Here is an 18,199-nt window from a genome sequence, read left to right as displayed (position 1 = left end):
TCGTGAATATTCAGAGTATGCCAGTCCCTGTATTTAGGGTATCATGCATTATGTGACGTATTCCTCCTAACATCTCTGATCTGAAAAAACAGATGAGATAATATGTAGCTAGTAAATGGAGGAGCCAGAATTTGACCATGGCAGTTTGGAGGCTTTACTTTTATCCACAACACCATTAGTATGATTCTTTCAGAGCAGGGTTTCTCTCAACCTCAGCACTGTGAACATTTTGGGCCAGAAGGTTCTTTGTTGATGGGGACTGTCTTTTGTAATGTATGATGTTCAAATAAGCTCCTGTGTCTCAATCTGTAGATGCCAGTTAGTAGCCACTTCATTCCCCATAGGCAATAGAAAATATGTCTCGGAAACATGCCAAATATATCCTTTGGGGAGAAATTGCTCTGGTTGAGAACAACTCTCTTAAAGGAAGAGTACATTTTGATGTAGGATGATGCCGGTGACCATGAAGTAGTTGAAAATAGAGATTTGGAATTTTAAGAAAAGGATCTGAACTTAAAATGTGATTTTAAAGTCCTTGTTAAGTAGTAGCCATTTGCCTTCCCAGGGTGGCAGGGTGGATGTAGGGGGTTCAGGAGAGTGAAAAAAAATTATAGTAAGATAAAAATAGGACTAAGGACAGAATGGGTGGGTTGTGGGGTGGGTGGGTTTGAGAGTCAGTATAAATATAAGCTCTTGGATTTAAAAAATTACTAAAGTTATATACTCATTATAAATAGAAAATATTAGAAAAGTAATTGAATTTGGCTGTGAACTTTTATCAGCTTTCACTGTTTTAGATTGTTATGCTTACTGCCCCCAATATGAGTTTTCTTCCTTAATATTTTATTTAACAGTGAAAAGACAAGCTTTTTTTTCGGATGAAAATAATTTCTTATTATAGGTTGTCGAGGAACCCAAGTAGAAGAAATATGGAGTTTGGAGCCTGAGAATTTTGAAAAGTTAAAGTAAGTATAATCTTAGTATGCTTCTATATATATATCCGTAGTTTAGCAAGTATCCTTGGTAGTATAGTGGGCTGTGCATTGCACTGCTAACCACAACGTTGGCAGTTCAAATCCATTAGCTTTTCTGCAGGAGAAACATGAGACTGTCTAGTTCCATAATGAATGAAAGTCTCAGAAACCCAAGGGGCAAGTACTACCCTCGTCACTATGAGTTGTAATCTACTCAATGGAAGTGAGTTTGTTTTTTGGTCTGGAAGATTATTCAGATTTGGCTTTAATTTCACTTGGATATTCTTAGGTTCAATAAATTATCTCAAGGGTTTTTGTTTTTTTCTCAATCTTGTGAGATAGGTATTATTATCTACATTTTATAACCAAGAACCTGAGGTACTTAGATAAGGAATTTGTTGAGGATTCAAACCTAAACCTTTGTAACTTCATACTCACAAAATACCAATTGGTTGCTTTTTCACAAAAATCATATGTCTATCAGTAGTTCTAGAACATGGCATACAGTTAAGCGTAAATGTAATAACTCAGTCTACAAAATACATTTGATAGATACTGAATATTAATAGTAATATAGAAATTGTTTACACATTATTATATTGCTTCTTAGGGAAATTACATTGCAAGTTTCAAATGTGTATGCAGGAAGTACCTTCTTCTCCCATCTTTCTCATGAGAATTATCTTTTTAAGCTTCTTCCTAACATCACTTTTCCCTACACTCACCATTGACCCTAAGAGAGACTAGTGGAGTTGATGGTGGCGGAGTTCTTGGTATCTTTGAAAATGAAAAGGGTGGGCTCTGACTGCCTTCATCACCAGCCACTGCTGTTGAGTTGCTTCCTACTCACATTGACTCCGGGACAGAGAACTGCTTCATGGGGTTTCTGACAGCCCTTGTTTCATAGGGCGCAGACTGTCTCATGTCTGTCCCGCACAGTGACTGATGGGCTTGAATGGACCTTGCAGTTAGGAGCCTAACGTCTAGCCCTCTGCACCATTAGGGCTATAACTAGTCGTTTTAATAGTAAGGAAGGGATAACTCCTTCCTCCCATCTTCACAAAAAGAGGGATCACTTTAGGTGGAATATGAGATAGATTCTGACTGAGTGTTCAGGGAAGGCTAATGAAAGAAACATTTTCTAAAAAGATAACAGTTTCACTAAGTGAAATTAGGAGAGACAGAGTGGAGGAAATCATAAAGTAGTAATCTAATGTTTTAGTTTAACAACGCGTATAAGAGGAGAACAACCATTCATACTATATAGCTTGAAGATTGTTTAATAATATTTAATATTATTTAATAATATTTAATAATACTTATGAGCTATCACCCATTTATCTGTAAACATCGTCTGTGAACCTTATTCATATAGCAGATTTTAATACAAGGTTAATAGCTTCATAGTTTTACCATTTTTTTGTTTCTCAGTGAGATGTAATATAATTTAGAAATGAATCCCCTATTAAACTTTTGTTATAATTCTATATTAACTAATATAATCTCAAATGTTATTAACCTCATTTTAGGTAGCACTCTAGTGATTATAAATGACAATAGCAACAAAAATGTTTTCATACTTAGTACTTAATTTACTTCATTTACCATTCTATATGTGTTAAATATCTGACTAAAATTTAATGTATTAACTACATGTTATAAAAGAAGTAGGGTTTAGTGTCATTAATTTGTATTTTATTTTGTAGGCCAGTTCATGGATTAATTTTTCTTTTCAAATGGCAGCCAGGAGAAGAACCAGCAGGCTCTGTGGTTCAGGATTCCAGACTTGACACAATATTTTTTGCCAAGCAGGTATGATCCCAGGATACTCTGGAAAATCTCAAAAGCAGCCCTTTTTATGGACTGGACTCTGTTCTACCTATGTGCCTCTAGTGTAGTGACTTTAAAGTTCATATCAGGACCCCTTTACGAATGATCGAGACCCTCAAAGAGCTTTTGTTTAGATCAATTGTAGTCACTGAGTTACTGTATCATATATTAAAACTTAGAAATAAAGAAATTTGCGGATTCGTTTAAAAAGAACAACAGTAAACTCATTAAAATGTTAACATGATGTATATTTATAGAAAAATAACCATGTTTACAAAAAGAAAATTAGAATAATCAATTGTTTTACATATTTAAAAGGTTCTTTAAAATTTGCTTTAATTTAACACAATTGAATCCTCATATCTGCTTTAACTGGCTACAATGCTTTCTTGTTTGTGGTTGAAATATATGAAGAAAATCCAGTCTCATATATCTGAGGGCCTTCAAAAAATTTGTGGGGAAGTGAAGTTAAAAGATAATAGAATTTTCCCACAAGCTTTTAATACCTGCTTGTACGTGTAGTTGGGAAAGGGAGAAATATTTGAATATCTTTTTGAGATAAGTGTGAACACATATTCTTCCAATGTATTGCTTTGTAAGTATTATTGTAAGTAGTGCTTTTTTAAAGTTTCATTGCAGTGTGAAATCTGAAACCTTATTAATGAACTTTGTGTTTTTTTGTATTAAAATTCTTTGGTTTATTTTGCCCTTTAAATATGTCTTTTACTTATGTATGATTTTGTAACATCATACATTGGTCAATTGGAAAATTTTCCAACTTTTGTAGGTCTTGTAGGTCTTCACAGTTGAAACATTTAATTATACAGTATAAACAAATTCCTTTTGCTAATGTTTGCCACCTAACTCATCAGAAAAGTCATTGAAGAATTGAAATACCACATATACTTATATAAGCCAAACCGAATATCAGCTGAGGCACCTAATTTTACCACAAAAACTGCATAAAAATTGTGCTGAAAAACTCTGCTTGTACACGAGTATATACGGTACTTTTAGGTTCACAAAGGCAAATTTTACAAAACTATAGTTTAGTTCAAATTTTATCAGTGGAAGATAGATTTCTTTCACTTATTTATTTTATCAGGTGACAGATTTATTTCACTTATTTTCAAGAAACTATCAAGTACCCTAATCTGAATAGATAGTTTTGTGTGACACGCATATTTTCAAGTAGAAATGGTGCTCCAAAGAAAAGCAGCCAGCTCAGCTCAACTCAATCATAAGTAGCTTTGTGACAGCAGTCATATCTTACTGTGTAGCTAAAGTGTTTTATTTGTATTTCCTATATTTTCACATAATATTAAAAAGATGTGTACTTCAAGTTTGAAATTTAATAAAAACAAACTGCTACTTCATTAATGATGTTCTTAAGTGAAATCGGGTTTTATTGTTTTTTAAATACATATGTGTATTTAAACATTGAAAAAGTTCAGTACTGCTGCCTATGTGTGCTCAAATACTATGTTTTTTCAGCATTTGATTTTTTAAATGAGTTTATTGACCTAAAATTCATGCGCTATACAAATAAATAATTTAAATATATTAAAAGGGTTTGTGCAATCATCACAATTTTAGAGCATTTTTTTCATTCTTGCACCCTATTATCCCCCCTCAGTCTCCTCTGCCATAACCCCAAGGAATTATTGTTTGTTTCTATAGATTTACCTATATTGGATCTCATATAAAGAAAGTCATATAAAAACTCCAACAATAACAGCATAATAGAATACAGATAAAACTCAATCCAAATGAAAGCAGAGGATAGCAAAAACTACAACAAATAAAAAATGGTCAAAAAAGAAAACAAATGATAATATGTCCATTTTTAGCCTAACAATATCTGCAGCAATTCATTTTTCCAATACTCTCTGAGTGCAAGGTCATTCACATCTGTGGTCAGAGGCCCCAGGGAATTTAATGGAGACTTAATCCTTGTGGGACTCTGCAATTGAATTTGAGCTTCCACAGTCATCCATCGCCTTCTGCAAACCGGGTACACCGAATTAAAAAACAACAACTTTTATTGGGGGTTCTTCCATCACTTCTCACAATCCTTGCTGCTACATTGCCCTTGATTGAGCCCCACTAGGCATCCTACGACATTCCTTCTATTGATTTTAGTTCACTTGTTCCCTTGTCCTTGGGTTGGTTCCCACTCCCATCCCCCTTCCTTTCTCCCACCTCCCCTTCTCCCGTATCCACCCGGAACCATTGGTCCCGTTCTTTTCATCTCCGAATTATTTATCCCAACTGTCTTATCTAGATAGACATGCAGATACATTAATAAGTGCAAAAACCAGGGAAGCCAAATAAAACAACAAAGGAAGTAAAAATCAACAAAACAATAACAACAGCAAAAACAAACACAGAATAACAATAACAAAAAGAAAGCCACTGATAAAAATGGAGAAGCCTCTAAGTAGTTCAAGGTCTGTTTGTTGGCCATTACGAGTGTTTTCCAGTCGAGTCTGATGGGATGCCATACTCTGTCTCCCAAGATAAATTAATAAGGGCAAAGCCAAATAAAACAACAAAGGAAGTCAACGCCAACAAAAAATAACAACAAAAAACAAAACAACAGAAAGCCACAGACAAAAATGGGAAAGCCTATAAATAATTCAAGGTCTGTTTGTTGACCTTTAAGAGTGTTTTCATGTCGAGTCTGATGGGGTGCCACACTCTGTCTCCTAAGTCTATTTTTGGTATTCCCTGGAGTTTTCTTCACTCTGCCCCCCACCCCCCACCCCCTGCTCTGCTGCATGCCCTCAGTGCCTCGCCTCAGCGTGATGGGGCCAGACTGTGCACTATTCCCGCACCGTGTTTCCAGTGCTGTGCCCTGCAGCGTCATGGTTCAGTGAGGGATGACGTGTCCCCTGGTGGGGCCAGCCCTATGGTCCTCCTGGTGCGTTGCTGCTCTGAGCAGGAACATCGTCCTTGGGGCTTGGTGGGCCAGGATGACCTCTCCTCCCTCTCCAGCCCTTTGCATGCATTTCTCCTGTGTGCTCTAATCAGACACGCCCCTCTCCCCAAGCTGTGGCCCCAGTGCTATCCTCTGAAGTGCATTATTCTTAGGGGGCGGGGAGTGTCAACATAGTTGGGATTGGGGCCAGCCCCACAGACCGATCTATTGGTTCCCTGGTACGTGCCTGTATGTTGTATTCACGCCTTGGCACATCGGGTTGAAGCCTGGTCTCTCTCTCCTCCTGTGGAGATATAAATAATACCCTCCCCTTGGGTGGATTAATGCCTGTTCCCCCCACCCATGTTTTTTTTCCTTCTTCCTCTTTATTTCCCCCTCTTATTTAGTTGGCTGCCATATGTATCCCTGGATCTGTTTGGCCCCTGCCATCATTGCTGGATCTCACCCTAGGGTTGTATGTATATAGTAGCTTTTCCTGTATGCCCTGCTTTTTTTTTTTTTTTAAAGCTTACCTCAGTGGACTCATGTTGTATTTGTCCTTTTGTGCTTGGCTTACTTCGCTTAGCATGATTTCCTCCAGTCCCTCCCATGCATCAATGGGTTTCATGTATTCGTCGCTGCATTTTAGGCATGCGTAGTACTCCATTGTATGGATGCGGGTACACAGAATTTAAGCTGTAGTGCAATTCCCTTCTCTGTTTGTGGACTTTATTATTTACAGTCCTTGGATCACATGGGCTGGTGTGCTCCTTCTGTGTGGACTTAGCTGACACCTCCTCATTTAAGATGGCTACTTGTTTGAAGACAAGATTTTAAGATCCTAGATTGTATTCTTTCTGATTTCTTCACCACACTCTTTTCCATAGCCTCCTTCAATAATCACTTCATGAGGGCAAGAATTGAGCAGGGCCACATTGTCAGAACTAATTGTTCTTCGATGAGGGTTTATGATTCAGTGTGAGCACAAAAGTCCTTTCTGATCTCTACAGTTTATATATTTCCCTGGTCCACTTTAGAGGCAGTATTATCAACTTCTTGAGAAATTATTTATGTAACTTCCACAAACATTGGTAATTCTAATACTACTACTTAATCACTACTCATTGCATTTGAATAGTTTCTGAATCATAGTGACCCAATGGCCAGTATAGAACTGCCCCTGTGGGTTTCCACGACTAACACTTTATGGGAGAAAAAAGCGATATATTTCTCTCTTGGAGCAGCTGGTACTTTTGAACTGCCAGCCTGTTAGCAGCCTAATGCATAACCACTACACCATCAGGCCTCCAGTTCTAATAGGAGTATCATTATTTAGCGAAAGGTACAGAATTTGAAAAACTAGTGAGAAAAGGAAAATATACATCTACAGGAAAGCTTTTCATACTAAAATACATGGGATGTGCACTTAGGCGTAAAACTTAAGGAACTGAACACTGAGAAAGCAGTGAGGCTTAGACAAAAGGCGAACATTTCAATAATGCTCATTTACTAAGGCGAAACTGTGCCTGTAGGAATAGACATGTCACAAAAAGCAAAGAAAGTATGAAAACAGCAAGTATATGGTAGTCTTAAGTTGCCAATTACTGGGTAACATTAAAAGCAAGATATTTGAACCAAAGTCTACTGACTTCCAAATCTACAGCGTCGAGATAGTAGCTGTCTGCTTTTTTTAATGCTAGAATGTTTCAACTTTGTTTAGAGTAAGGAGTTAGACAGGTGTGTTTAAGGTAAAGTCAGTTCTCTTAGTAGGGTTTCCAGTATGATAATTCTGATATGGTCTCTGAAGAATGCTATACACTTTGAAAAGATAAAAATTAAAATGCTAGCCTATAACATACAGCCTGGGTCACTCAGGGCTGTAAAGAAATTTGGTAAAAAGCATATTTAGCATCATAATACTGGGCAGATTCTCCCACTGGGAGTTTAAATAAATAATGTTAAATATTTTCCTCTGGGGCCCCACAATTGATTTCACATCCTCAGTGCAAATGTAAAAATACTGTGGTAACAATTAGGAACTCACACCCCCTTGAAAGAGTCGTGTCAGGATCCCTGTGAATCTGTGAATCCCATTGTGAGAACTACAATCTAAATGATGAGTATTGGTGGTATAGGGGGTTAAGCATTGGGCTGCTAACTTCAAGGTTGATGGTTCAAACCCACTGTCAGCTCCAAGGAAAATGGCTGAAGCTTTTGGCTCCGGTAAAGACTTAAAGCCTCAGAAACTTGAAGGAACAACTCTACTCTGACCATTAGGGTTGCTGTCTTTTGGGAGAGATTCAATGGTAGTGGGTTTGAGTTTGGTTATTATAATCTATACAAGTATCAGGAAAATAACATTGGTTTCATTGGAGGACTCCATTTATCTGGCCTATTGTTTGGAAACACTGAAAACGAAAATGTTAAGTTTGATGAGTACTTAGAATCCAAGTTAAATATGATTACATTTTAAAAACTACTTATTCTGCGACTCAAAAAATTACTTAGGATAATCTAGGTGACTTTTAGAAAGGTGGACAAAATCAAATGGCTGCTTCTACTCACTACCCTTTTAGATCAAGCCAGTGCTATTTTAGTTATAACTTCTTTCCCTTGTTTTACAGTTTTTTCTTTCAAATTAGTTTCTCCTCAACCTTTTTGAGTTGAGATTTTTAGAGAAATCAGAACTTTCATTTTAAATTTAAGACTTTGGAAAATATAATTTCATTGTGTAGTTAAAAAGTATCCCCCCCACCTCCTCCAGCAGAATTTACACTTATAGTTAGTGATGAAAGTGAGTATCTTTATAAAGCACTTTGTCTCATTAATCAACAGGTAGTTTATGAGCACCTGCTTTTTGGTAGGCATCAGTAGGCTGTTTTTAGCTACTAAGGATATAACAGTAACTAGACAGTCATGTTCCTTCTTATTAAGGATAGTTATAATAATATACTAGTAGCCAACATGTACCATACTTATAGTGTGCCAGATGTTGTGCTTTAAATGTATTATTTAATTTAATCCTTACAACACCTCAATGAGGTTGTTACCTACATTGCACAGATGACAACATTATGGCCTAGAATAATTAATTTTCCTGAGGTCACACCACTAATACTTGGTGGAATTAGAACTTAACTTGCCTGACCTCTGCTCCTTCTGCCACTTTAGGTGGGGATTTTGAACATGCTCTGCTGGCAGCTTTTTTGCTTTGATGGCTCTGAGAGTTTTCTCTGTTCCTGTTCTGGCTCTTTTATACACATGGAATGGCAACCAAAATTGGCCATTCCTTTCTTAGTGCTTCACACACCCTATTTATGTAGTCCCACCAATCATTTGGTGAGAGTTACAAAGACGTGACTAGAAGAGCCGTATTAAGAAATTTACTTCATCACAGTATTGTAATGTTTTTATATTTGTGAGAATAACTGGCATCTGAACCCTCCTCTGACTTCAAAAGGGGGAAAAAAAACCTCCACAGTTGCCTAAGGTTGATTCCTATGTGGCAAGGGTCAAACATGCCTCCACCCTCCTTACCAATTCTACTTCCAACCATCCCTTTCCATAGCACTTTCTAAATTTCTCTTGGCTTCAATAATTTATTGTAATGGCCATGTAGAACTCAAAGGCAATACTTGTGGTTATAGGGTTTATTAGAGAAGTTAATGAGCTACAATTCAGCATCAGAAATGTTTAGGATATAGTTCTTTGGTCAGGGAAGCCCCTTCTCTGACATACCGGTAGGCAGCCCTTGGCTTTTTTTCCTGGCCTCTTTTAGAACTGCTAATAAGTGCCCCCAAAGACTCCAGTCTGCCATAAGCCTCAACTTGAAGGAACTTGGCTGTAGGTCCAAGGATCATTAAAACTAGCTTTCTCAGTTAAGTGGCTGGAGAGACCCCATTCTAAAAAAGGGTCTCTTATCTGAAGACTCAGCTTTACTCTTTACTGTAAGCTGGGAAACTACCACTCTGTCTGGTGCTCTGACTCGTTCCTGCTGCCGCTTCTCTGCTGCTCTTGTGGTGTCACAGATTCCTGAACCTGGATCTAGGAGGTTCAAAGGTAATCGCCACTCCTGATTTGTTTCTTCTTTATTGATGGTAGTGAGATCCTCCCATTTTGCTTCTGAGATGGCAAACAACATGGTGGCAAAATTGGCCAATCCTCACATTAGAGTTCCAAATTTTTACAATCACAATTAGCTCTGTTAATCACACACAACTGAATAATGTCCTGTTTTTTCCTTGCTCAGGCTATCAGGAAAAAAAAGGTCACTTGGTGGGAGTTACACAGACTATGGCTAGAAGAGCCATATTAAGTAGTTCACTGAACTGCAATACTTAAGTATCAATTTATACCATAGTTATTGTTTTAAAACTACAGTTTGTGATTACTGTGTTGTGGCTAGGAGATAAAGGGTAAGGCCTCTTATGGATACTTTTAAAAGCTCGTCAGGTGATTTTTCTCCTTTTTAGAAAAGTTTTTGTTATTTTTACAGTGTAAGACTATATGCTTATTATACCAAATTTAAACATTACGAAGTATATAATATAGAAATATGTTTCTTTGTTGGTAAAGATTTTTCTGTACACGTATACACATCTAAAAAGTTTGTGAGATAATTGCATTATCTCATTTTTATTTTGCCACAAACTTGGAGGCCCCCATACATATGTGTGTACACACACATACACACACACACACACACACACACACACACACACACACCTCCAAGTAATTGGTTTTTTAATTTTATTTCATCCACTTGAAACTAAACTCAGGAGTTTGGTATTTCACTTTTATGTATATTTTCTGACACAGGGGTTCTAGTGGCATAGTGGTTACTCATTGGGTTGCTAACTGGAAGGTCACCAGTTCAAAACCACGGGAGACACATGGGGCTTTCTACTTCCGTAAATAGTCTGAAAGCCATAGGAACAGTTCTGTCAGGTCTTACAGGGTCAGTATGAGTTGGAATCAACTTAATGGAAGTGAGTTTGGTTTGGTTTTCTGGCACATAGTAGATGTTCAATGTTACCCTCAATTCTGACACTTACTGCAGGTTTGAGGGTCCTTGAGAACAACCTTTCTTTAGTTTCAATGATTCACTTGAAGAATTCACATAAAGCTGGAATAGCTTCAGTTATTTATTACCTTTAAACAGTGCATATTAGAGTCAAAAGGGAAAAATGTATGAGGCAGAGTCAAAGCAAGTTTGATTCTTGGAGCTGCCAGTTAACCTTTCCCAGTGGAGTTTCAGGCAGTACTAACTTCCCAGTAGTGATATGTGGCAGAATAGTGACAACCAAGGAATAGCACTTAGGCCTTGGTGTATAAACTTTTTATTGAAGCTTAGTCATGTAGACCTGGTTGGCTACCTACATGCTTGATTTCAGTTTCCAGCTTCTTCAGAAATATTTAGATATTTTAGTGTGACTCAGAGTCCCCATTTTAAATCATATTGTTAGACTATCTGCTATAACTCAAATCCTCACTCACCCTAAATCACATGGTTGGATGATCAGGTCTGACCCAAAGCCCCCAAATAAAGATATTTGGCATGAGTTTAAAAGCTACAGAGATTACCTCCCCTAAATTTATGGCTAAAGCAACATACATATAACAATGGGAATCAATCAATAACGTAAGTCTAAGGACAGCTTCCGTGAGTGACAGTTTGAGTTTCAGCTGAGATCTAAAAGGAATACACTAATTAGGGAATAAATGTTGAGGGTTATCCCAAATTAACATAACGATCTTCTGTTAAAAGGGAGTTGTTAGGTAGCGCCTTAGTGCCCTGTAGCACAACAGAACTAAACAGTGCCTGGTCTAGTGCCAACCTCACAATTTTTTTGTTTCAGGCCACTTTTGCAGACACTGTGTCAATCCATCTAGTGGAAAGTCTTCCTCCTTTTCCCTTCCACTTTACCTTTATCCAGGAACCAGTCTCTCCTGACAGCATGTCCAAATTACAAGAGATGAAGTCCTGCCATGCTCCCTTCCACGGAGCACTCTGCCTATACTTCTTGTAAGACAGATTTGTTCTTCTGACAGTCAGTGGTACTTTGAATATTCTTCATCAGCACCATAATTCAAATGTACTGATTCTTTGTTTTTTCCGTATTTAATTAATATTCAACTTTCACATGCACATGAAACTATTGAAAATATGGTTTGGGTCAGGCATACCTTAGCCTTAGTCCTCAAAGTGACATCCTTGCTCTTAAACACTTTGAAGGAATCTTTTATAGCATGTTTGCCTAATGAAATACATCATTTGATTTCTTGACTGCTGTTTCTATGAACATTGATTGTGGACCCAGGTAAGGTGAAGTTCTTGACCATTTGTTTTCTCTGTTCCTTATGATGTTATCTATTAGTTCAGTTGTGAGGATTTGGGTTTTCTCACATTGAATTGCAATCCATATTGAAGGCTGCTGTCCTTGATCTTCATCAGTAAGTGCTTCAAGCCCTCGTTGCTCTCAGCAAGCAAAGTTGCATCATTTCCACATCTCAGTTGTTAATAGGTTTCCTTCTAATCCTGATGTTCTTATCATATAGTCCAGCCTCCTGGAATATCTGCTCAGCACACAGACTGAATAATATAGCAAAAGGATAAAACCCAGATACAAACTTTTCCAGATTTTAAGCCATGCAGTATTTCCACATGCTGTTCGTACAGCTGCCCCTTTGTCCATGTGCAGGTGCTACATGAGCACAATGAAGTGTTCTGGAATCCCATTCTTCTCAAGGCTGTCCGTCATTGGTTATGCTTCTCACGGTCAAAGGGATTAAAAGGAATAAAACAATCGAAGGTAAGGGAGTCAGCGTAGCTGCAGGCTAGAGAGAAAGTAGGGAATACCACAAAATATGAAGCTCTAAAGTGATATGTTAGGGTAATAATTTGGCTAAATGTAGAAAAAAGTTTTACATGAAATACAACCTCACGCCAAACAAAGAACTTTTATTTTGTTTTTGTTCTGTTTTAAAGATTTCTCTATCATCCCAGGTGCTTGCGGGGGCTTCAGTCCTTCTCTCGGTTGCCCTCTTCAGAGAGCATCAAGAGAATAACATACTTCTCTTTGTTTAAGGACTCAAAGTTGCCCCTGTCCTATGCTTGCTTCCCTCTAGTAAGGACATATTCACGTGACTACTGAGCAAAAGAGACTAGGGGGCCATAGGGTCTGGCCCAAATCTGGGGATTTTGGAGGATGGACATGGGAGGAAAACTAGCAGCATTTTGTCACAGATGGAGCAAAGAACAGAGTGTGTAGAATATTTTAGGCCATGTATACTAAGAGCAATAGAATGTCATTGAAGTGTTTACAAAGGATGGCGTGATCACATAATCATTTTTTTAAAGATTAAATTGTGTATTGATTACACATGATAATGGATGATACGTAAGTTCCAACTCCATCTGTAATTTTATCTACTTCAATTATTCAATTTAGATATCTTGCATAGGATGATTTCTTTTATAACCAAATAAACTGTTAATTTGCTTGGGTGATCATTTTTAATGTGAACTCTAGGTTACACAACAGTAACTGTCATGTCAACTACAACCACGGTTTCAGAAAATAATGGCTTCTCTGCCCTCAAGCAGTCTAAGGTTAAGTATAAGTATATTTCAAATCAACCTGGCATCACCCTGAAGGACTTCTACATTTCACACTGTCGGGGCAGTTTATCAAGAGTGCTTAAGAGTAGACTAACTTTACACTGCACATTTTAAAAAGACATTTATTTAGTGTCATGGTCAGACTATTACATTTAGCAATCAACAACATGGGTACAAAAAGGAAAAAAGAAACTGTATTAATACTCTTTGTTGGAATGCTTTACACTTTCCACAGAACAAAACTAAAATAACCTGTTATACAATCAGTCACAAATACAGTCCTCAAGTTCTTTTGTCCATACACATGAGTGTTGTCTAACACATATCTTCTTTGTAGCAGCCAGGCCATGCTACCACTGCTTGGCTGAGTTCACAAATCTCTGTAACCTGTAGCTTCCCTGTCCGTTCTCTGACTCTCTTCTGCTAAGCTTTGTTTCCTGGTAGTCATTCAAATCTCCTGCCACTGCCATAAGCTCTTGCTACTTCTTGAACTCCCATTCCCCCCCTTGGTTTCCTCGTATGGCAAAGTATTGACCCCCCACCACAGTAAGGGCCAGAGTTTCTGCCTCCGACGTTTCCTCCCTTCATCAATCCAAAATTGGAAGCCTGATTGTTGAAATTTCCAAAATCTTTGTAGCTTCAGCCACCTCTAAAATTGCTTCCATCTTTACCAAATCCATTATAACCATCCCTTTGTCTCCATATCCACCACTGCCTCAGCTCCCACCAAAGGCAACACTGAAGTTTCTGCCCTGACCAAAGTTGTCATTCCCACCAAATCCACCTCCTCAACTACCACTGAGGTTTCCATCAAAGAGGCACTGGCCATCTCTTGCTTCCACAGGGCTTTCCTTACTTCACAGTTGTGGCCAGTCACAGTATGGTACTTCTGAATGACAATCATGGTCATCAAAAGTCACAAAAGCAAAGCTCCTGTTCTTGCCAATGCCTCGAGTTCAGTCATAATTTCAATTCCGTTTTCCCATATTGCTCAAAATAATCCTGCAGGTGGTGCTTTTCAGATCTTGTTTGATGTCACCAACAAAGATCTTTTTCAGAGTTAAATGGGGACCTGGTCTTTGAGAGTCTTCTCATGAGACAGCCCTCATTGGTTCCACAACTCTTCCATCTACCTTGTGTGGCCCTGTATTCAGGGCTGTATCCATCTCTTCCACATTAGAGTGAGTGACAGACCCAAAGTCTGTGGGGTGCTTGGTGTTTGGGTCTCATTACCCTACAGTCTGTGAGCGTCCCCCATTGCTCAAAATGGCTCTGCAGACTCTTCTATTGTTTCAAAACTCAGTTCTCTGGTGAACAGTTTCTACAACTGTTCCCACTCGTTAAGAGACTCCGATTTAGATATTATGGCAGGGTGGGGGGCAGGGGGGACCCTAATGATGCTTCCCTACAGCGTGCACAGGCTGAAAGCCAGATAATCATTTAGAAGACTTCTCTTTGACTATTGTATTGGGAATGCATTTGAAGAGGAGAGAGTAGTGTAGGATCTAAGAGTAGATATCCAGAGGCTTTTGTGGAACTCCAGGTGAGAGTAGACACAATTTTGATAGTGTAGCTAGGTAGATTTGAGTAATGTATCTAACACCTTTAATGTGTAATGGTTTGGATATGAGAATGAAGGAGAAAGATATATCAAATAATTACTGTGTACCGTTTCTCCTTAAAAATTCAGTCTTCAGGCATGTAGAGGGGATTATGATAATTCTTAACCCATGACACACCCATGGCCCATACATGACTTTATTTGGACATTTTATTGGTTATTTTAAGTAACGTAAGCACTCAAGAACTCACCACCAAAATAAATTTTATCTTACTAGCCAATTATTTGTGGTAGTTACATTCTATAAGGTCTCATAAACACAGAATTAGTACTGAGCTAACCTTGTTCAATCTCAGCGGAGAACATGTGTGCCTCTCTGTACATGTAAGTCTGGGAAAATGAGAGAAAGTGAATTTTTTTATATTGCACATGTATTGATTTTGTGTTGCAAATTTTAGTGAGTAGGCAAATTTACTCGTGTAGTAAAAAAATACATGAGTCGTGAGGGTTGATTGTATGCAATTTCCTCAGGTCCTCCCTATCCATAGGCACCTCCATGCTGATTAAAGGGAAAATACTGTATTTAAGATGAAAGTTTACAACAGCAAATTACGGTCCCAATTAACAATTTCTACACACATGATTTAGTGACATTTGTTAAACTTCACCGTATGTTGTCACTTTCATTCATTTTGTTCTGTTGGTGGCTTTTCCAGTTGTAAGGGGAGTGAATGGTTTAATGTGACCCTTCCAGTCATAGTCTCTAACTCTTGGCATGGGTCTGGTCAGATGGGGGAAAATACTGATAGAATTCACTTTAATTGTGAGCAGGTTTCCCTGGAATGCCATCCTGCTGTGTGTAAAATGAGCCCTCTGAGAAGCAGGAGGGTGGATTTCACTACTAGCAAGAGCCAGGAGTGGAAGGTGTCCCACGGACCCAAGATCTCTGTGCAATGAGCTTCCTAGAGCTAGAATAGAGCTCTGACGTCTCAAGATGTCAGAATGGAGCACGTAAAGGTGAAGTCTTTTGTGCAGGCTTGTGGAATAGGATGCTTCTGGGCCTTTAATTGAGGAAGCTAGACTTGCTGATACAAAGAAGTGAAGCTGAGTGCCTTTGGGCTCAGGATTACTGGAGTGGGGTGCCACTGCTGAGTTGGCTGACCCACAGAGCTTGAGCTGAAAATCTTTGGGTGGAGGCTTAAAGCTGAATTGTATGTATGTTAGCAGCTTTAAAAGAATGTTGTAACATGTGCTAAACAGCTCTGTCCTGATCATCTCTTACATTATTACCTATTAACTTCCTTAATAAACCTTAATCATGAATTTCATCTGAGTTCTATGTAGCTACTGCTATGATGTTGGAACTAGAGATAAAGTAGAAAAGACTAGTGAAGACAACACTCCAGTAATCTAATTTCCATGCCCTTTTACCTTCTCATCTTTCCTTTAGAGTAATTAATTACTGCCCATTTGGTCTCATTTCAATGATTTTTTAAAAGGACCCTCATACTCACATGTGATATTTTTTATTTTGTGAGCCTATCTGTGATTTAGTTGATTTAGCTACCTTTGGGAGTAGCTTCATTTCAAATTTTAAAGAGTATCTCATGGTAATAGTCTCAGTGGTTTTGTCCAGGAAAACCAAATTCATTGCCATAGTTCAACTAATTCATTGAATCTGGCTGTCTTAAGAATTTGCCTAACTTACCTTGTATTGGAATTCACCTAGTGTGGCTTTGATCAGATAGTTGGTTCTGGTGTCGGGTCTCAGGATATATGAAGCTATGGCTCATGGAGACCAATCATCCTCTAGAGACTTCTCTGAGTCTTTGTTCTTTTTGGTTCCAGATGAGTAGGGACTAGTAATCATTTTAGCAGCCCACGGGTGCAACTCACCACATTGGAATGCAGAATTTGCACTTTCTGACCTATGTTTTAACAATTAAGTGACTTGTCCCACAGATCTGTGATGCTAAGCCTTAAAACTCAGAAAACCAATCTTGTAAGGTGTTTCATTATGTTTAAAATCCATGCTGAATATTGTTTTTCACTTCCTTGCTTTTAGGACCCCTGCTGGCTTAGTGGCTTTTGTTTTGGCCTGCTAACTACATTAGCAGTTCGAATTTACGCCTACTCCCTCCATAGGAGACTGATGAGGCTTTCTGCTTTCATAATGATTTACAGTTTCATAAATCCGAAAGAAACTGATGTATTCTGACCTATAGGGTCACTCTGAGTCAGAATTGACTTGATGGCAGTAGGGTTTGTTTTTTTTTTCTTTCTTTATTAAGTATCTTTTTGAAACCATAATGTACATGTATTAGAGTTCTGCTTGATAAACAATAGCATATAGTTTGGGGGGACGTTTTTCCACTTAATATAGTATTGCTAAGATTTATAAACTTTTGTATCATGGTAGTTATTTATTTTACATGTCATGTAGTATTGATTGCATGAACATATTGCAGTTTTTTCACTTTTCTAGATTTACATTTCAGTTTTCCCTTGTTCTGCTATAATATTTCTGTGTGTCTCCAGTTGTACAAATCTATATTTCCTAGTATATACTTACAAGTAGAATGCCTACTTCATCTAATATGAAAATGTACAACTATAGGCAAAATTACCAAAATATTTTCCTAAGTTGATGCTCTAATTTACATTCCCCCTGACTATTTATACTCAGTAATGCATAAGAGTTTTAATGGAACCACATACTCCACTATTTTGTATTGTCAGACCATTATAATTTTTGCCATTCAGTTGGTTCAGAAATGGTTCTTCTGGGTGGTCTTAGTTTCTTGTAAGATGCCATCAAGTTGGCAACCCGGATGCATAGCAGAATGAAACACTGCACAGTCCTACACCATCTTCACAATTTTTTCTATGCCTAAACCCACTGTTGCAGCCACTGTGTCAATCCATCTTATTGAGGGCCTTCCTCTTTTTTGTCATCCCTCCACTTTACCAAACATGATGTCCTTCTCCAGGGACTGGTCTCTTCTGACAATATGTGTTCAAAGTATATTAGATGAATTCTTGCCATCCTTGCCTCTCAGGAGCTCTCCGGCCTTACTTCTTCCAAAACAGATCTGCTTGTTCTTTTAGCAGTCCTTGATACTTTCAATATTCTTCTTCAGCACCACAATTCTTTTTTTTTTAATTTTTAAGATTTTTATTTATTTATTTATTTATAACCGTTTTATTAGGGGCTCATACAACTCTTATCACAATCCATACATACATCAATTGTGTAAAGCGCATTTGTACATTCACTGCCCTCATCATTCTCA

General features: G+C 38.0%; 1 protein-coding gene across 4 annotated transcripts in view; it reads left to right on the top strand.

The window, feature by feature from the left end:
• Positions 1-18,199, top strand: part of UCHL5 (ubiquitin C-terminal hydrolase L5) — a 68,036-nt gene that overhangs the window by 13,612 nt on the left and 36,225 nt on the right. For all 4 annotated transcript variants that reach the window (XM_045298158.1, XM_004706655.3, XM_004706654.2 and 1 more), the window contains exons 2-3: positions 902-965; positions 2,681-2,786. In XM_045298158.1, coding sequence (XP_045154093.1) covers positions 902-965; positions 2,681-2,786 — 170 coding nt within the window. The remainder of the gene's footprint in view (positions 1-901; positions 966-2,680; positions 2,787-18,199) is intronic.

This window comes from Echinops telfairi, unplaced genomic scaffold, assembly GCF_000313985.2.
Source record: "Echinops telfairi isolate 266 unplaced genomic scaffold, ASM31398v2 ScPeMD7_7424;HRSCAF=8462, whole genome shotgun sequence".
Classification (NCBI taxonomy): domain Eukaryota; kingdom Metazoa; phylum Chordata; class Mammalia; order Afrosoricida; family Tenrecidae; genus Echinops; species Echinops telfairi.
This window is presented reverse-complemented; position numbering and strand designations above follow the sequence as displayed.